The sequence below is a fragment of the Adiantum capillus-veneris genome, chromosome 30 (assembly GCF_014529385.1).
Source record: "Adiantum capillus-veneris isolate H3 chromosome 30, ASM1452938v2, whole genome shotgun sequence".
Taxonomy (NCBI): Eukaryota; Viridiplantae; Streptophyta; class Polypodiopsida; order Polypodiales; family Pteridaceae; genus Adiantum; species Adiantum capillus-veneris.
The window spans coordinates 68033250-68053950 of NC_140960.1; the positions used below are offsets into that span (position 1 = coordinate 68033250).

The 20701-nt window shown below is 41.8% G+C and overlaps 1 protein-coding gene across 1 annotated transcript; it reads left to right on the forward strand.

Annotated features, from left to right (window-relative positions):
• Positions 1 to 18401: 18401 nt before the first annotated feature.
• Positions 18402 to 20453, forward strand: LOC147418139 (uncharacterized). Its single transcript, XM_086506690.1, has 4 exons — positions 18402 to 19040; positions 19263 to 19343; positions 19547 to 19899; positions 19986 to 20453. Exons 1-4 carry the CDS (start codon positions 18620 to 18622, stop codon positions 20391 to 20393), a joined length of 1263 nt encoding a protein of 420 aa, XP_086362816.1. The 5' UTR covers positions 18402 to 18619; the 3' UTR covers positions 20394 to 20453.
• Positions 20454 to 20701: the final 248 nt, after the last annotated feature.

Consider the following 20701-nt stretch of genomic DNA (forward strand, 5'->3'; position numbering starts at 1 on the left):
GTTGCAACCAAGGAGGGGTTGGAAAAGGGGTTCTAGAGAGAGAAAATCCCTTTTTGCCTAATAACTAATTTTGGGGGAGCTCTGGATAGCAAAAAAAGATTTTTTAAAAGTTTTTTAAAAATTTTGAATTTTAGGGTTTTTGGATGCACGTTTTGACTTTTTGAGATCAAAAAATGCTTTTTTGACCATAAAATAGTTTTAGGGGGGTTTTCAGAAGATGAAATTTGAGTTTTGAAATTTTTGAAAAATTTCAAATTTTTGGGATTTTTTCAGAACCGGATCAAAAAGGAGGGAAGTTGGAGGTTCCATATGGCCCACCCCCCCCCCCCCCCCCCCCACCTTCTCACTAGGTAAGAGCCCATTTAAAAAGTGTAAGACTACTTTGTCCCCCTACATTTTTGAGGGCATAGAGTGTGTCCACCACCCTCTTCTCATTGGCTGGCCTCTAATTAACCTTAATCCCAAAGGGCCCCTAGAGGGTTCATATTTTTCCTAATGAATGAGAGACTTGGTATAATACACGCTTTGTGTTCCTTAAGACTTAATCGATGCAATGAAGATGAAAAGCTTCATGCATCAAAATTATGCCCTTAATCAATTTAATGAAAGCAGTAACTTGTCCTATGCCTCAGTCCCAAGACCTCAAACACCTTCAAACATGGAGAGAGCTAGCAGGGAATGAGGGTAGGGAAGAGGAAGAAGAAGTAACATAAGAGAAGGAAGTACCTCCTTCACCATAGATTACTCTTATAGCTTCGCTTAGGATAGTAATATAGATGATAGAGAAAATGAGCATGACATTAAAGCTTGGCTATTGGTTGGATTTGCATTCCATAGCCAAGAGTTGTTGGTGTAGGCTCTCAACTTCTCAAGCTTGGAGAAGGAGATGAAGTTCTTTGCTTCACACCATCAAAGTGTGTGTGTGTGTGTGTGTGTGTGTGTGTGTGTGTGTGTGTGTGTGTGTGTGTGTGTGTGTGTGTGTGTGAGAGAGAGAGAGAGAGAGAGAGAGAGAGAGAGAATGAGAATAAGGATGCCCAAATCATCCCCCCTCTCAAGCTTAGTTGACCCCTCTCTCTCTCTCTCTCACTCTCTCTCTCTCTCTCTCTCTCTCTCTCTCTCGTATTATTTAATTATATCATTTGGACAAGTATCCTCTTTTCCCTCTTTGAGAGACCTTGTGTTAACATTCATCTCCCCAATATTAAATGATATATTTTTGGAATAGGTAGATATTCTATTTTATGACAGTACCTAGAAGTGATTAATGTTTCACCTTCTATTATGGTTCAAACATTTTAGCAAGGCTTGTAAATGATTGCAGCAGAAAGGATTTAGTTTCTTTTCAGAACTATTTACACTACTCTTTAATGTGTGCTAGGAGCATCACATCCATCATAAGTATTGACAAGTATGGATATGCAAGTTCGGATTTGTTTTTGCTAAATGCATGCACACTAGGTGTTATGGACCCTAATGTTTAGTAAAGGCTGATTTGGAGCGACATGCATATTCATCATAGTAGTTGCTTATGAAGCATTTTGCACTCTATGTGCAATATCTCTATGAGATTCCTTTTGGATCTACCAATCACCAATAGAGGTCATGGTTCGGTTTGGATACTTGTGGATCTTTCAAGTTTACCAAGATGGTTATTCATAACATTGTTGATCTCTCATCAATGTTGTAAGGAATGATGGTCCCTATTTACCAGTCATTTTGGAAGACTGTCTGTAAACCGTGGGAAAACACACCTCAGTATTGTTGGCATCCAAGGGGATAGACAAATTAAGCAGATTACAAAGTGTAATCTTGTGCCAAACAATATGCGAAGTGCATAGTTAGCACCAAGCAATCAAATTAGTAAGCATTTATTGCTCTAGTTGGAGCTTCATGTATAATTCAGGTTCTCAACCTTGAACACTGGTTATGGTGGGGTTGTTTACTGATACAAGAAGATAACAAGTCAAGGACTTAAACTTGACTGATGACTTACGTTAGAAAGTTACTTTCATGGAAAGTGAAAAGAGGTACTCCATTGGGTACATCTTTGTTGTGATAACTTGTTTAGCATGCTTGTGTGCGTTCTAAATGGAGTCTACACACTATGTTGGATAGGATCTGGTAACACAAGACAATTGCAAATGGACAACAATGTGGAAAATCAAGATGTTACTCTTGGTTTCATTGAACCACTCTTGTTTTTTTAGGACAAAAACATTTCTCCAAGGGGGAAGTAATGTGATGCCAAGGGTAGGACCGGGCACAGACAAGGGCCAGGATGGACATGTAGTCAAGGGGGTCCCTATGTTTAGAGGGCCAAGGGCCTATATAGGGCATGGTTGGGTGGTCAAACAAGAGAAACCACCTTCTCAAGAATGAGATTCTAATCACTCTTGTAGCCGCACCAAAAGAGGCAAATACCTCCCTCAAGTGATGATTCTTCTTTGAATAATAGGAGAAGTGAAAGACATAGATTCCATCAAAGTAGGAGAAGATTTCCCTCACCATCACCAAGTCCTCCTTCTTCCCACTCCCAAGAGGCTAACTCTCATGAAGCCATGTCAAGTGCAATGAAATGTGATCTTGCTTTTGCATGATGATGCAAAAGGACATATCATGCATGGAAGCAAGCAAAAAAACTTCAAACGTTCAAGAAATGGGGCAAGAGCATCACCTTAATTTCCTTTTATGGCACTTATGGCCATGTGGATAAGGTTCTGAACTTCATCCAATAGTTTGATGCCTCCTTTAGAGGTGAGAGATTCACTGGGCAATCCAAGTTATGCCATGTAGATATCTACCTCCAAAAATCCGATTGTCAATGGTGGGCTAGAATGCGTACCCAAGGGACTGAGCCAAAAACTTGAAAAAGCCAAAGACAATGTGCTACGACTTGGTGCATTCTGAAGCTCAAGAAAGGGGAGTCGATTTAAAAGTATGTGGACAAGTTTTGGGATTTCTGTCTTAAAGATGCTAACTTCAAAAGAATCGACTTCCCAAAGCAAAAATAGCAATATTGTGTAGGGATTTTTGAGTATATGCACACATATGTCAATGCACAAAAGCTTAAGACGATCTCAAAAGTCATCCACCACCATGGTTGCTACTAAGATATTCTCTCCCAACAAAATGCCTCATAAAGATATGGCATATGAGAAGAGTGAGATTACTCCCTAGATTACTCCCTACAATGAGCGCATTTGTCAATATCGCAAGTTCTACAAAAAGAAGAAAGAGAAGGGTGTATACAAGGGGAAAAATGAGCTCTCACCCGAAGATCTTGAAACATATAGGAAAGTGAATTGATATTTTGGATACCAAGGGCACAACTATGGTGCATGTCTCACAAGGAATGCCAAGAAGGACTCTCCTTATGTTACCATGTCTCTTGTCCCTTAGAGTTCAATCAAGAATCTACTCAACAATGTTATGCATGGGGTAGAGTTAGGGATCAAATTGTTTTCATTCTCTTTGATCCCAACTCTACTCATAAATTGATTTTGGTTGAATCATCTCAAAAGTTGGGCATACAAACTGGAGAAGTGGGACCGACACTTGATGCATTTGGATCTTTTAAAGGGCAACAAGTTTCATTTACACCATTTACCCGAAAGCTAAGACTCCACATGCGGGCCATGTAGACCAATAATAATTAATCATCTCCTTCGCTTCATGAGGATGCAGTTCTAGGAGCACCATGGTTTCATCGCATGGCTGCTCAACTTAAGTTTCTTGAGAGAGTCATAAGTTTTTATCATAGATGTAGAGATATGAATCTTAGAACTAAGGGGAAGGGAAGTACAATTCAAGTGGTGCGACATGTATCTATAGAAAAATAAATAAAGCCTTCTCCTTTCTCATATATGGATTTTTTTAAAGACTCATTTTCCAGTGCCGTGGAATCTAATACCAACTCATATGAATCACACATCTATCCTTATATCATATAGTGATTTCTTTTCTGACTCTATGTCAAGTGAATTAACTCCCTCAAAAGGACATCATGACCATAAGGTATAGCTAGTACCTGGAACTGCTCCTCCTAATAGATCTCCTTATCGTGCTTCTTACACACAACAAGAGGAATTCTCCCAAGTTAATGAGACCGTTGAAAAGGAAATGGTACATCCAAGTTCATCTCCTTTTTTCTCATCCGTGCTTTTAGTTCAAAAGGAGGATGGGTCCTACCGTATGTGTGTGGACTACCGTGCACTAAATAAGAACACAAGAAAGAATCGGTTCCTAGTGTTTGCATAGAGGACATATATGATAAGCTACAAGGTTCCTCCTAATTCAATAAAATCAACCTTAAAAGTGGCTACCATCAAATATGGATTGAGCCTAGTGACATAGCAATTTGGGTTGTATTAATGCTTGGTAATGCCTTTTAGCCTTACCAATGCTCTTGTAACCTTTAATAGGTTGATGCAAATACACTTTCAAAAGCATAGAGCATACATATGAGTATTCTTGGATTATATAACCATCTACTCAAAGACTTTGGAAGAGCACTTAAGGGCGGTTTTTGAAGGACTGAGCGCTAACAAGAAGAAAAGTGACTTCACTCTCAATGATAGATAGGATACTTGGGTCATATTATCTCTAAAGCAGAAATCCATTGTTGGGAGATCAGGGGTTCATGAGGTGAGCCGAGAAGGCACAGGGCCTCTGGAGAGAGAGAGAGAGAGAGAGAGAGAGAGAGAGAGAGAGAGAGAGAGAGAGAGAGAGAGAGAGAGAGAGAGAGAGAGAGAGAGATGCATGACACAATAAAATTTTGACAAGAGACACCTTGAAATCCAAAAATTATATTGCTTATTGAATTCAGACTCTGCTTGCAAGCCTTTCTTATTGTTGGATTTGGTAGTCCTTTTTGACGTCCCTACATTATTTTCATCTTTTTTATGCTTCTCTTCCACTATAGCTTCATTAAGTTCAAATTTAGAAATAAATGCATATACTTAAAGAGAATCCACTGGATCAAACAACCCTCTAGTTTCTTGAATGCAGATTCCTACCTGCTGACATAGCTTACCATAAGCTATCTTGTCTGATTCCGCTCTTTTCAAAGCATGAGGCTACACATCACCCTTAGCTCTTATACTTTTATCATCTTCCTCACCCTATACCTGCAACCCATATGTAGTTGCTTCAACAAGAGCAACCTTGTGCTGCATCTACTCCACTAGCTTTTTCATGCCACCTTTCCCAAGATTCAAGCAGAGTGGCTCCCTTGTTGCCCAGATGGATCTTCTATCTTTCCAAAAAACTACATTTTTCCCATAAGCTTCTCTAAAATCTTTACAGACTTTGCATTCATGATCATCACTATCGCACCACATGCATTGACCATCCCAATCTCTACATGGAGGACATTGCTTTGGCTTTGAAGTAGAAACCTTTGCACATAATCCTTCAAGTTTTACCGCTTTTAAATTCAAATTTAATTCCTATATACCTTTTACCATTTTTTCAAGAATTGGCTCCTCCAGTTTAGGTTTTACAGGGGTTGAATTCTCCTTTATTTTTCTTCAATTGTGTCCGTGTGATTGACAACAACAATCAGTTTGTGCATGCTCATTTTCCGCTTCACAATCATATTTACCGCTTCTGAAATGGATGTCCAGTTTGAATTTAAGCCTGATTCACCTATTGAATCTTCAAGTAGTTGCACTTAGCTCTTTTGAAGCTAGATTAGTTGCTTGGACAAATAGCTCTACTTGTTCTAGTTTCAATGAATGTTGCCCTGCTGTAGCTGATTCAACAAATTCCTTTTCAAATCCCTATAGAAGTTCTGGTGCAGATAAGTCCTAATTTTTATTATACGCCCACTTCATAAAACTTTGTTCAATTACCCTCTGAAAATATTCAAGAAAATGCTCCTTCTGCAGGGATTTCTTAAAATTGTGCCTGTTTGCTCCTTGTGCAACTTGTATCCCTCCAGTTTGGGACCTAAGCTCAAGCACTACAATCAAGTAACTTGTATCCCTCTAGTTTGGGCCCTAAGCTCAAGCACTACAATCAAGTAAAACTCATCAATTGCATCACGATTGTGATCCTCCATAGATTGTATCATAAAATCTAATATCTAACCAACCCAAGTGATTTTCTCATATTAAACTGATCATTTAATGTGGGAGAATAAACGGGACCAAGGGTTAAGATATAGACATGTGCTTATAGATCTATCTCAACACGGGGCCAATGTAAAGGGGCCCAAATGAGAGATGGTCTATCAAAGAGAAAGGTTAACCAATAGAGCATATAGACCTTAGGGTTATCTTCATTGAATACCTCTAATAGTTAGTGTAAAAGTCCTTTGACCTTAGGTGGGAACCCGGCCCAAGCTTAAGGTGCTTGTCGTGCTTGATGCATGCTTGAGGTGAGAACCCGACCCAAGCTTAAGATGCTTGTCATGCTTGATGACTAAGGTGCCTGAGGTGCTTGTCGTGCTTGATGAATAAGGTGCTTGTCGTGCTTGTTGACTAAGGTGCTTGAGGTGCTTGTCGTGCTTGCCGACTAGGAGCTTGAGGTGCTTGTGGGAACACCACCCAAGCTTGAGGTGCTTTGTTATGCTTGCTGACTAAGGTGCTTGCTGACTAAGAACGAACACACAACCACACACACACACACACACACACACACACACAAGGCATGCTTGGTACAAAGAAAGAAAAAGGGACACTTGTCAAGTTCCTCCTCACATTGCCCTCATGGTGTGCCTGAAGCCTATTGGTTGGCCACCCCAAGGGGTCCAATGATAATTTAGAACATTTAATTAATTGTTTTTACATTTCTCATCTCTTTCAAAGGGAAAAGGGGGACACTTGTCCCAAGGCTACCCTTGTTACTTGATTTACCTCCCGCTTGTGATTGGATAGGCCTAGAGGGGTCCAATGAGCTTCAAGCATGAGCTACAAGGGGGGGTCGGCCAAAGAAAGTAGGGGGCCTTCTTAGGGGGTATACTCTCCCACACACACTCACACACACTCTCATTGTGTGAAGTGCAAAGTGCAAGAGCTCCCTCTCCTTCTCCAAGCAAGTAGAGAGGTGGAGAGCCTACACCAACACTCTTGGCTATGGAATGCAAATCCAACCAAGAGCCATGCTTCAAGCTTAAGCTTGCCATCCTCTCCATCTTCACTACAATGCTATTATGTATGCTAGCAAGAAGAGTGATGATAAGTGAGGAACTAGTTCTTTCTCCTATGAAATGTGTCATAATAATCAATATCTAATTCTCCTACATGATTTTCTCATGTTAAACTGATCATTTAATATGGGGAAGTGCCAGGGGAGAAAAAGCTAGAATATTGGTTAAGCTAGCCGACCGGCCACAGTAGGGATCCAAAGGAGGGAAAATAGGGATCCAAAGGGGGGGTCATCTGTAAAAGAGCCATGTGAAGGAATGGGCTTAAAAGACCCTTAAGTTCACCCATTAAGACTTCCAAAATGATAAGGTTCCAAAATTCAAAGGTTGTGTCCAAAGGTCAAACATTGGGGGAATTGGATGCTTTGTGTGTGTCCCAAAAGTCTTTAGCAATCCCTACATAGGAGGGGGCGAGCCTTGCTTGTAGGGGATGAGAGAGAAAGTCACACACATACACACGCACACACACACACACACACACACACAAGCTCCCTTTACACAAAGGGAATGAGGGACACATGTCAGCTCCCTAGCCCAGATGCCCACAAGGTGTATTCAAATCCTATTGGATGGCCTTGTATTGGAGGTGGACCAATGAGGATTAGGCTAGAGTAAATCTAGTTTAATTAATTTAAAAACACTTAATAAAGAACCAATGGGAATTAAGCTCTCTAGAAGACTATTGGACAGTCTCCCAAGGGGTCCAATGAGCATTCAGCAGCCCAATGGCTTGCCTGATTCCTATTGGTAGGAGGCAAAGGGGTCCAATGAGAGTTTAGTTGCATTTATTAATTACCTAAAGCTCTCACAAAAGGGGAAAGGGGGACACATGTCAGAAGGCTATCACTTATGCTGCTTAATCACCATTGGCTAAGCCTGGGGAGGTCCAATAGGATGCTAGCAAGAGCAAATAGCAAGAGGGGTCGACCAAGAGAGAGAGGGGGACTGATTTTTGCAAGGCATCATCACACACACACACTCACAAAATCTCATGTGTGAAGTAAAGAAGACTCTTTATCCTTCTCAAGCTTTAATGGAAAGCTTATCACCTACTCCAAGCTTGTGAGAAGGAAGGCCTACACCAACAACTCTTGGCTTTGTGATGAAAATCCAACCAAGAGCCAAGCTTCAATGCATGCTCATATCCTCTACCATGCTAATTACTAAGCTAAGCTATGCTAATATGAGTGATTATGTGAGGAGATGCACATCTTTCTCCTAAGAATACTCCTTTTTCCTCTCAATCTACTCTCATACCCCGCTAGCTCTCAACCATCTTCGAAGGTGTGTGAGGTCTTGGGTCTGAGACCGTGAGAGAATTGATGTTGTGCTTGATAAGTGTTTTGCGTAGTGCATGAAGTTTCCATCTTCATTGCACTAGCTAGTATTGAAGGAACACAAGAAATTGTATTGTAAAATGTCTCTATTGATGGGAGAAACCATAATACAAAGCCTTTTGGAGGGGGGACCGGCTCCATGCAAATCCGGTCCTCAACTGTTGTCAATTGCTTAATTTCTCTCTCTTTTGAAGTATTGTTTATGCTATCTAACTAGGTGTTATGCTTTTTGTTGCTCTCTCCACCCAAGCACTCTTATTAATCTCATTAGGAATCTATTCTAATGAAAGCTCACTATGTTCATGCTATTTTCCGCTACACACAAGTTACTAGGCCATTAAATGTTACAAAATGTTTCTTCTTCCTCTTCCCTACCCTCATTCCCTGCTAGCTCTCTCCACCTTCAAAGGTGTTTGAGGTCTTGGGATTGAGGCTTGGGATAGTTAATGCTTTCCACAAAGTTTATCTTATTTTTGTGATGCATGAAGCTTTCCATCTTCATTGCATCATCGAGGTCACAAGGAACACAAAGATTGTATTGTAACAAGTCTCTCTTGACGAGAGAAACCATAATACAAATGCCTATTGGAGGGGGTACCGGCTCCACATAAATCCGGTCCTCAATTGTTGTCATGTTCTCTAAATTGTCTCTCTTACAAAAGTATTGTTCATGCCAAGTTAACTAAATGCTATGTTTATGTTGCTACCATCAATTATGTTCACCCACTATGCTCACAAAGTAATTTCACAAAAGTACTCTCTTTAATTTCCGCTACTCCCAAGTTAATAGGCCAATTCCATTACATTGGTATCAGAGCATTTGGTTTCACTTTTCTTGCTTAAGAAGAGAGGTCCTTAAGTAGCCTATAAATGGTTGAATTTGTTAATTATATTAGGGTATGTGGAACTGGGATCTATTATTGGTTTTATTGAGCCCACTATGTGGGGATATGGTGCACACCTAAGGAGCTTTGGACTTAATAATGGGGTCTTTTTAGACTTGCCTATAGCTTTACCATTATTGAGCCATAAGAAGCCCGAAAGGAGATAGCCCTTGGCAACTCTGCTATGTTAGACCTACTCAACTACTCTCTATAACTAACCACTTTGAGCCATGGGTGTAGATACTTAAGTGCCGATTTTCAAAGGCTAAGAGGAGTGGCAACTAAGGTTTTGAATTGCCAAAGCATACACTAAGTACGTACACAAAAATTTTTTACATGGCTGACAATAACTAAGAGAGTAGAAGAACATTGATAGCTTTGATTTTTCACATGAAGGTGCTAATGATGATGCCCCCATGTTTGTTAATTATTTCGTTACTAGGTTGCAGCAAGCTATGGGCAACCCTTCCTTGCAAGCCGAAGTTACCCAACAACTTCGCGCTTATGGAAATTCCCTTCCTCTTCAAGAGGAGAGAGATCTTAGGAGGCCTCTTGAAGAGAGCCCCAAAAGAAGACTCTCTCCCATACGAGAGGAGGAATCCAAAGAGCAAAAAAGCAATGAAGCTTTAAGTTATCTGAAGATGTGGCTCCATGAAGACGGCGGTCTAAATGATCGCCAACTCCTCCCAAGAGGAAAAGATCAACACACGGTCCTTCTTCTCGTCGTTCCAAAAGGGAAGAGAGGAAAAAAAGGAAGAAAAGGGCAAGAAAGAGGTCACCCTCTTCTCCTTCTTCTTCATCTTCCTCCTCTTCCGATGAAAGCTACTCTCCTAGAGAATACAGAAGGGGAGGACATCGCAAATCCTACCCTGCATGGCAAAGGTCACAAAATCTAAAGAATTTCAAGGAGGGAGGAAAGAGTATCTCTTTTCTCACCTATGATGGCACCTTTGGTGCTACTGACAAAGTGTTGGCCTTCATCCAGAAATTTGATGCGGCCTTTGGAGATGAGGGCTTCACAGAGTCCTACAAGCTACGCCATGTAGCTATGCACTTCCAAAAATCAGCTTGTCAATGGTGGGCTAGCCTTCGTGGCAACAGTGAAGACCCAAAGACATGGAAAACTCTATGAGTTTCCATCATGAAGCAATTCCTTGCAAGCGATGCAAAGGACAAAGTGCTTACCGAATGGCACAGCTTGAAGCTTCTCTCTCATGAGTCTATCCACAAGTATGTAGACAAGTTTTGAATTTACATCTCAAGGCTACTGTCTTTCAAAAGATAAACTTTGCCGAGAAAAAGCAACAATTTTGTGTGGGATTACCTAAAGAGATGGCCGAATATATCAACTCTCAACGGCCTCGTTCTATCATTGAAGTAATCCATCACACCATGGTTGCTTGAGGCATCAATTTCCATCAAGGGGCTAGACAAAATGTCAACCCATGGAAAACAAAGACAAAAATGATGCAAAGGGGAAATCCAATGGCCAACATTCTTCCTAAGGCACTTCCAACAACTACAACAACAACAATCGGTCCAAGGAGAAGGGAGTTTACAAAGGCAAAAACAAGCTCTCTCCTGAAGAGCTTGAATCTTTTTGCAAGGACCATAAGTGTTTCAAGTGAGGGGAGCAAGGACATGGCTATCGTTCTTGCCCCAAGAAAAATGCTCGCAATAAGACTCCTAGGGCTTCCACAATCAAAGCTCCAAAAGAGGATGCTCATTGCAAAGGATCATAAATTTCCTATGCTTGGAGAAAGGTAACAGAGCATGATGCCTTCATGTTATTTGACCCTGTCTCTACTTACAACTTCATATCAGCGGAGTTGGCCACCAAGTTGGGCATTCAAGCTTTCGAGATGGGAGATATCGTAACGGCTGACATAGCTTTCAAGGGACAACAAGCCTCCGTTACTCCCTTGATTGGGAAGTTGAGGCTCCATGTCCAAAGCTATGTCGACAAAGAAGACTTTTTCATCTCTCCTCTCCAACATGAGGATGCTATCCTAGGGGCGCCATGGTTTGATCGCATGGCTGCCAATATGAAGTTCCCTGAAAGGAGAATCTACTTCACCTATAGGGGAAAGAACATGTATATAGATGCTAGTGAGTGTGATCGCACTATTCCACTTGTAAATCCTCCTGCTTTTGATAAATCAATGAAGAGCTCAGTTTCTGCGGACATTATTTTTCTCAAAGAGTCTCTAAAAGATCCCAATGTTTTATCAAATGTAAATGGTAGGAATCAAGAAGAGTTAGACTTGTCTAATTTTCTAAAAGGATTCCAATGTGTTCATCGATGATATCCCTATGGACTTACCTCCAAAACGAGGGGATGATAACCATTGAATTGAGCTTCTTCTAGGAAGCTCACCGCCTAACAAGCCTCCTTATCGAGTCTCTCAAGATCAACAAGAGGAGATCATGAGGCAAGTACAGGAATTGGTAGACAAAGGGATGGTGAGGCCTAGCTCCTCTCCCTTTTGTTCTCCAGTCCTTTTAGTGCAAAAGAAAGATGGTACATACCGTATGTGTGTGGACTATCGAGCACTAAACCATATTACTATCAAAAACAGATTTTCCGTGCCTCGGGTAGAAGATCTGTTTGACAAGCTACAAGGCTCTACCTACTTCAGTAGGATTGACCTTAAATGTGTCTATCATCAAATAAGGATAGTAGATGAAGATATCCAAAAGACCACGTTTCACATATGTTTGGTCTTTATGAATATGTAGTCATGCCTTTTGGCTTGACTAATGCACCAGCTACGTTCAATTGTCTAATGGAGAAAAATTTAGACCCTACCACAAGTTCACTGGAGTGTTCTTTGATGATCATCATCTACTCCAAGCTTTGGGGGAACATAAGCAACATCTCCAAGTGATTTTTTCAACCATGAGGGAGAACAAGCTTTTTCTCAACCAAAAGAAAAGCAATTTTTTTCTCCAAGAGATTCAATACCTAGGTCATATTATCTCTCAAGATGGTATCCATATGAATCCATCAAAGTTAGAGGTAATAAAAGCATGGCCTAATCCAAGGAATATACATGAGCTAAGAAGCTTTATTGGTATGTGCGCATACTATAGACGCTTCAGAGCAAAATTCTCTCAAATAGCAAGACCACTACATGACTTAACTAAGAAGATTGTTAAGTATGTATGGCCTACTAAGGAGCAAAATGCTTTTAACAAGCTCAAGGAGAAGCTTACCTCCCAACCATTCCTCATGCTTCTGGATCTCTCAAAGCCATTTGAGCTCCAATGTGATGCTTGTGGTGATTGCCTTGGAGCAGTTTTGCTTCAAGAAGGGCATGCCATAGCATATGAGAGATGAAGGCTCAATACCGATGAACGAGTCTTGGGCACTATGTATCATAACATGCCAAAAAAGATTCATAGTACATCAAACATAGAGATGATAATCGACGAACTTACTATTTCTAATTGTAACTACCAATACTTATGAACATTACAATCTCAATCGTAAGTTTGAATAATAGTTATTGAAACCAATTTGTGTTTCAAGTTTTTCATAATTATTTCATTAAAACCATATCAAAAAAATCCTAAACATTCTAAGTATGTGCCAAAGCACCTACCTGTTTTTCCAAAGGTTGCAATAACCGGTGTCTATGCTCCCATGCCATCAGTGTAACCAATGTGTGTATTTAAGCACTCCTCTTTTGTATCTGACCATGTTGAATCCTGCTAATCTGATAAGATCCAGATTTTCCAATCTTGATACGATCCAGGATCATTCTTATAAGATGAGTCCATGCCAAGTGGTTGTACACTGCCGGTTTGCAAACACCTTTAACAGGGCTACATGGTACAAAAATTTCAAAGAATACTGTCAGTGATATTAGAGGCACTAAGTATTGCAAGTATCATGAAATATTAAATCATTGTTTATTCCTCCATATGCAGGCCAGTAATCATGATTTTTGTTAAGTATGGAGCCTGATATACCCCTTGTAATTTATGTGGTAAAAATGCACATTTGTAAGGCCCCCATTATGGAGAAGCCATCGTGCGTGAAGGAAAATCACTCGCTGGAAACCAAAATTTTCACGGCCAAAAACCAGGGGCAAATTTTTTTTCCCCTCGCCGGAATATTATGGCCGGACAACAGCTGCAAAGTGGTCGAAAAACGACGGGCCGGTTGGCCGGTGGCCGGTAGTCAATGGCCGGTGGCTGGTGGATGAATTCAAAAGCGAATTTGTCTACACAAGGGAGGCCACACATGGGCGGATTGGAGGGTCCGATTTGGACTTATTCACACAAGGGCGGCTACACATGGCTGCCTCTCATGAGAGAGGGCAGCCCTTTTGGCCTATAAAAGGAGCCCATTTCTACACACATTTCATAGTTGAAGTTGATGCAACAAGGTGAGTGTGAGGTGGTGGGAGTGAAGCAAGGTGGGAGCTCTGTTAAGGGTATAATCCCTTTGCAAACTACTTCTTGTTTTGAAGTACTAAAGCCATTGAGTGGCTGCTTTCTCGTGGGGACGTAGCCCACATTGGGTGAACCACGTATATCGTGTGTACTCTCTCTCTCTCTCTCTCTCTCTCTCTCTCTCTCTCTCTCTACTCTATAATCTCTTGTGTGTGAAATATATCTCTCTCCATTAAGTAATATTCAAATATCTATTTAGCTACGTCCTATTTCCTAACAATTTTGTGGCGATGAACAGAGAATGCCAAGGTGAGATGCTTGATGTGTGTGTGTGTGTGTGTGTGTGTGTGTGTGTGTGTGTGTGTGTGTGTGTGTGTGTGTGTGTGTGTTCAAGAGCATATGCTAATGAGAGAATTTCCATGCAAGGTACTCCTAGATGTGAGCCATCATGAGTAATTGTCATCACAAAAATATTCATGCGTGCATGTCTAACATCCTAGATATTCACAATAATGGTGCATGTGTGTGTGCGCGCGTGTGTCGGGGGGGGGGGGGGTTAGGTACCTTATGCACCTTGACCCGCTAATGATGAAGACATTCCCGAAGGGGTCGAAACTTACACAATACCACGACGTTTGCAGAGAACCAAATTGCCAACGTGTATACAACTTGAAAGAGACAGAGAGAAAAGTCTGTGTGTGTGTGTGTGTGTGTGTGTGTGTGTGTGTGTGTGTGTGTTGAGTAGCACCTCTTGAGCGACTAGAGAATGCATTGTAGGAGATCTCCTTGGCATGCAAGAGGGACCGCACCATGTAGGAGCATTGATGGTGAGAATGCAGAGAAGAGAGAACAACGAGAGAAGTGGATTGAGAAGAGGAAGCACAAAAATTGTGTAGAAATCAGGATGCCAAAGGGAAGCACATTGAAGGGGGTTTAACCTCATTAAAAATCATTATGAATGCCCTATGTTTAGGTGTAATCCCATCTACTATACATATGCATGTTGAGAGAGAGAGAGAGAGAGAGAGAGAGAGAGAGAGAGAGAGAGAGAGAGAGCACTTAAGAGCACAGTATCGCAGACTCGTCAGGAGGGAGCCACCTCGCTATTTGAACAAAAAATAACATCATTTTCAAAGCCGGGTAACCCGCCCATAATCCATTTAGTATCTAAGGGTTAGGTACCATTAAGATACTACCTTAGAAAAATTACGTAGTGAATTTAAGCGAGTTATTCACTAAAGGTACACATTCCCAGCAAAAATATACCAGGAAAATAGCAACACGCTAAAAAGAGCCATATGTGTGTGTGTGTGTGTGTGTGTGTGTGTGTGTGTGTGTGTGTGTGTGTGTGTGTGTGTGTACCAGTACGAGTACCAGTATAGTCCAGTAGTACCGATAAGTATCAGTACCAGAACCAGTATATAGTACCCGCACAAATTCAATATTATTAGTACTAGTATAGCAATATTAGTACCATTAGTGTATAGTTATTAGTGCTAGTATCAGTACCAGTATAGTCTAGTAGTACCAGTAAGTACCAATACCAATACTAGTATAGCAGTATAGCAGTATTAGTACCAGTAGTAGTACTAGTACTCTGTGTGTTTGTGTGTGTGTATGTGATAGAGAGAGAGAGAGAGTCTCCATGCTTCCTCTTCACGATTTTCTCTTCTCCTTTTGAAGCTCTCACATACCACACCAGAAACTACTATCTATAAGATAAAAAAGGCATGATTTTTCATCTTTCAACCACCTTCTATTTTTTCCTTTGCATGTCCCTTTTTACCTTCTATTTTAAGCCCTTAACTTGCCTCTTAAGGCATAGGGAAGGGGGCAACAATACCGACATTACTGCCTCCCCTTTATCTTCGTTACAAAAGAGTTTGGCCTTTTGTCAAACGAGCACACTCCTCTAATGGGGCATCGCTTCCGCCAATGGCCGTCGTCGAGGAGCAGCCCCTCACCACCACTAGCCACCATAGTTGCCTAAAAATGCCACTTGCCGCCATAGCCACCCACGAACGCCACTCACTAACGGATTCCATAGTCCACGGGTGGGGTGAGCTCCTCAAGGGAGTGAACTCCCCTTTTGTGTTGTCTATGAAGTGAGTACATCTCACTATATATACCCTGCAAAAATTTGTAGGAAGCTCACATGTGCGCCCCCCCCCCCCCCCCCCCCCCCCCCCCGCCCCCTTCCCTCGCCCGCCGTCCGTCGGCAAGCTACAAGGATAGGCATGGAGAGCACTTTAAGCAACCTGCACTTTGGAAATATCCAAGCACCCCAAATTATATGCATAAACAACAAACGTATCGGCCCCAAAATCCACATCTGGAATACATTCACATTTACATGTGCCTATTGACATGCCCCATCAGTGCACAAGTAAGGTGTTTACTTCTTGCCTTTAATGAGCTCTAACAAAAGCTTATGACAAAAACACTTTTGGTTTTACGAGATTTAACTAAGCCTTTTGAGGTCCGTTATGATGCATGTGGTGATAGCACTAGGGTAGTCCTTTCCCAAGAAGGACATCCCATTGCTTATGAAAGTCACTAATTACACCCACAAGAGCAAGTACTTGGGATCTATAAAAAAATATATGCTTGCACTTATTCATGCATTAGATTCAAGGAAGCACTACTTGCTAGGGACACCTTTCATCATACAAACGGATCGGCAAAGTGTCAAGTACTTTTTTACACCAACCAAGCTTTATGACAAACAAATGATGTAGGCTTTTTTTTTGCAATTTTATTTTCATATAGCTCACATTTCAAAAAAGCAAATTGCGGTTAAAAATGGACTCTCTCATCGTCCTAGAGTCAGTGTTGTCTCTATTGCATACATCATGACCTTACAAGCATGGTTGGCACGTATGTAGAAGATGGACAGTATGTGAGTACATGTAAAGGCTTTCCTACAATGACATGAAGCATGAGGCCAAACACCCTACTATACAAGGGAGCTAAAATGTCCAAATTGAAGATGCTCTAGGTTGTTCTAAATATGCAAGCAAAGAAGTGCCACTAGTGCACAAAACATTTTAGGTGACTCTCTAAGGTCTAAGGTTTGCTCACCTCATTTATGCAATGACAATTTCTAGAAGTTACATTATTGATTTTATTTATGCATGTTGCTTAAGGAGAGCATATTTCTAGTAAACAACACAATGCTAGGCTCGAGAGATAATGCAAGAAAGGTTCTACGACAATCCATTCATTCTTGCTCTAATAATTGCATCATGTTTAGAGGGGAGTCTGCAAACATGGAGATATGTCCAAAGTGTGGAGGTGCTTCCCATTATGTAAGTGATAATGTAGTGCAACCATTTTGGGGCTGGAACTGTTACATCACACCAATTTTATCAAAAAGTACAAAACTGGCATCTCAAATGCTACTGGAAGATGTTGCAAATTCAAATGAATTGCCATGACAAGTTTGGGGTATCTTGACGTGATGCTCGACTGAGAGCATTGGTCATGAGGGAATTTCTCACACGTACAAGATCTTGCCTCCATCCCTTTCGCCCACAACCTTGCTAGATCATCCTTTCCACATGCTGAGTGTAGCTATATCTGGTGGCTTTCTATCGAAGGCTATGCATGGCTCACACCAATTTAATCGATTTAGCCTAGAACAATAAACTAGGTGTATAGTAATGAGACTATAAATGGTAGGAAGCCTTAATGAAGAAAATTTTAAAAACAATTACATTGATGGACAAAAAACTACTAAACAATCAAAGTGAGTTTCTTGGCATGTGCATGACCCATGTACAAAAAGTCCTTTGCAAAGGATAAATAATACAAAAATTTATATTAGGGTGTCACTACTAAAGACAGAAGTGTTGCTTTGGTGGCACGCCAATTTCTAGTTGCATGTTCGTTTATGGGTGCATGCTCAAAATCGAGAGGGCCATCCGTCCATTGGACAACCCTTCAATTTGGGGGCCTAAGGGGGTGCCGCTGGGTGAACAAGTCTTAGGTGGTGGTTGCGCGAGGCTTAGTTATCAGTAACTCAGGCAGATAAATGAGCCCGCAATGTGGGCACGCGTATCCTACTGAGCCAGCTCAGTACTATCGAGCATAGCCTTTTGTAACTGTGCCGATTTTGGCATGGTTGCACTAGGGGGTGTTTGGAATATATTTAATGCGGGCATCTTTCAAAGGAATCAACGATCTCTCTCTAGACCCCGTCTCTTCTCTACCTGCTAGCAAAGGTAATATGCTCCATGTTGCTTTTGTTGTCTGCCAGATGTAGGTACTCGTTGATAATTGTACTTGCGCATGACCGTGACCATTGCTTAGTCATCAACGACTCAATGCGTAGGAGGCTGAGTAGCCCCAGTTACCCAAACGGATAATTGAGCCCTCGCCTGACCATATCCTTAGCAACTATGGGGATAGCACCTCTATGTGAGTAGGAGGCTGAGTAGCCTAAGTTACCCAAACCGATAACTGAGCCCTCGCGTGACCATATCCTTAGCAACTATGGGGATAGCACCTCTATGTAGTGTGAACCCGGCATAAGAGAGAGCCTCGGATAACAAGAGGTGTCCGACTCTCGGGCAATGTCAGTGTGCCTGTGTAGAGGTTGACGCGTGGCAAATGGGAGTGTGCAAACAATGACGTGGGAACATGTGAGGAAGACACGTGTGGAATGGGTGGATCTTATATGCTGTTGTATATAATGCTCTTGGAGCGAAATTGAGCAATACAAATATTTCAACAGATTGTTTTCATTGTTCGGATTTGCAGAGCCAGCGCTTAATCTTAAGTCTTAATCGGTGATTAGGCAAAGTCAGTGCCTAATTTGAAGAGCAAATCAGTGTTCTAAGATCAGTAATATGCAGCAGCTTCACAAGAATGACCAGACCAGGGAAGAATATGCCCCCTCTGCTGCCCACATGACAGACACTATCCAGGACACTGCTGCTGCCCAATCCCGCGGCCTCGGTGGCGGCACCGACGTCATGGGAGAGCCCATCAACCCTACCTCTCAACAGGGATACGCCGATAGCCCCGCCCCAGACTATAGCGGCTCATATCCTACCAGCGGCGGTTCTTACCCCTCGACTACGGACTCTCAAACTCCCACCAACCTCCCTAGCGCAGCATCTGCCACCCATTCCTCAGCCGCCGGCCTCCCTCCTTCACAAATTCCTGGTCAATCAACATCTGCCACGCACCAGTCCACATCCAGCGCAAACCCTGCTCAAACGTCCCCTTATGTCCAGACGACGTCGATCCCTGGAGGCACAAGCAAAAGTAGGTTTTTTAAATCCTCCTGAATCTGTTGATGTTATTTTGTAGCTAGCCTAGATCTCTTCTGTAGAGAAGCAAATCAATGAATATCCAATTTTGATTAAGTAATGCTTCTAATAATCTTCTTGATGATTGTATTCTAATAATGATTGTATTAAGACTCTTGGATTTCGCATATGAATTGTTACGTGCGCGAGCGGCTCTTGAATTTGTTTGGTATTGCAGCTCCCATGGACAGCATTATGAACGTGTTTAACAAGTGGACAAAGAAGGCAGAGGATATGACAGGCAATGTGTGGAGTCATTGTGAGTTTCGGTTATTATCTTTGCCTGTGTTTGGGAGTCGAAAAGTAGTCTGGTTATGTGTTGTGACATGTTGCGTGCGCAACAGCATATCGCCATGAAACGCTCAATTTGCGGATGCTTATGCGCACACATCTTTTGGTTGTCTTTGTTGCATCATCACATGGTTATCACCTTAAATCTCTTGTTATTCGATGTGAGTGCAGTAAAGACAGGTCCAAACGTAGCCGACACAGCATTGGGACGGCTTGCCATTGGTACCAAGGCAATGGCAGAGGGAGGGCTCGAGAATGTATTTCGACAGTCTTTTGAAGTGGCACCCGAGGAGCATTTGCTCAAATCATTCGCATGTTACCTGTCCACATCAACAGGACCAGTTGCTGGTACTCTATACCTTTCGACCCACAAACTTGCGTTCTGTAGCGATAGGCCATTGGCAATACCGGGCTCTTCTTCAAGTCCAACTGCTAAGCAAAGTACTCCCCATAGCAAGACGCATTCAGCGGCTACCGACTATACATCTTCTGCTCAACAGCAGCAGCAATGGGTCTTTTACAAGGTGACAATGTCCTGCTTTTTTAGTGATGATATTACATGATACACAGTAGTACTGGAATGTTCAAAAAAGTGTGTGTGCCCTTGAAGGTGGCGGTGCCCGTCTCGCAACTTGACGTCGTGAATCCGGTCGAGAATACAAAGAAGAAGCCTTCAGAAAGATATGTGCAAGTTAAAACCGTCGATGGACATGAGTTTTGGTTTTTGGGCTTTGTGAATTATGACAAGGGAGTGAAAAACCTACAAGACACATTGGCCAGGAACACAAATGTCGCCTCAGGGACTGTCAATTCTACACCCTCAAGCAACATGTATTCAGATCCCGCCTCAACCGCTACAAATGCCCCATACAGTGCCACCAATTCCACACCGTCTAGCAACAAGTATTCCGATCGCACCTCGACCACTACAAATGCACCATACATTGGAGCCGACTCCTCCCCGTCCGGCAACATGTATACCTGCCCAGCCTCGACTAATGCTCCCCAGTATCATTAAGCAGCTTAAATTTGTGGGTATATGGTGTAGATTTTTCTATACAGTGTAATTTTTTCTTCCTGTTTTGTGCATTCTTAGTTTTGATGAAATTGTGGTATTCTGTTGTAGAGTATTATCTCATCTCTCTTAATTGTCATTAAAGTGTACCTATTGATATATCTCGTGAATTTGAGGTAGGTTTTCTGTGTTGCTCCTTGTTTTAACACAAGAAGATTTAGAAATTTTCTGATGTAGGAAAATGGACTCTTTTCGAGTGTTTTCCATACAATGCATAACATCATGAGCTTTTGCTCAGGAGGCACCACATA

Coding starts and splice junctions, on each gene's coding strand:
- LOC147418139 (XM_086506690.1), top strand. CDS start 18,620: ATGCAGCAGCTTCACAAGAATGACCAGACCAGGGAAGAATATGCCCCC. Junction 19,041..19,262: donor CCCTGGAGGCACAAGCAAAA/GTAGGTTTTTTA, acceptor TTGGTATTGCAG/CTCCCATGGACAGCATTATG. Junction 19,900..19,985: donor AGCAATGGGTCTTTTACAAG/GTGACAATGTCC, acceptor GTGCCCTTGAAG/GTGGCGGTGCCCGTCTCGCA.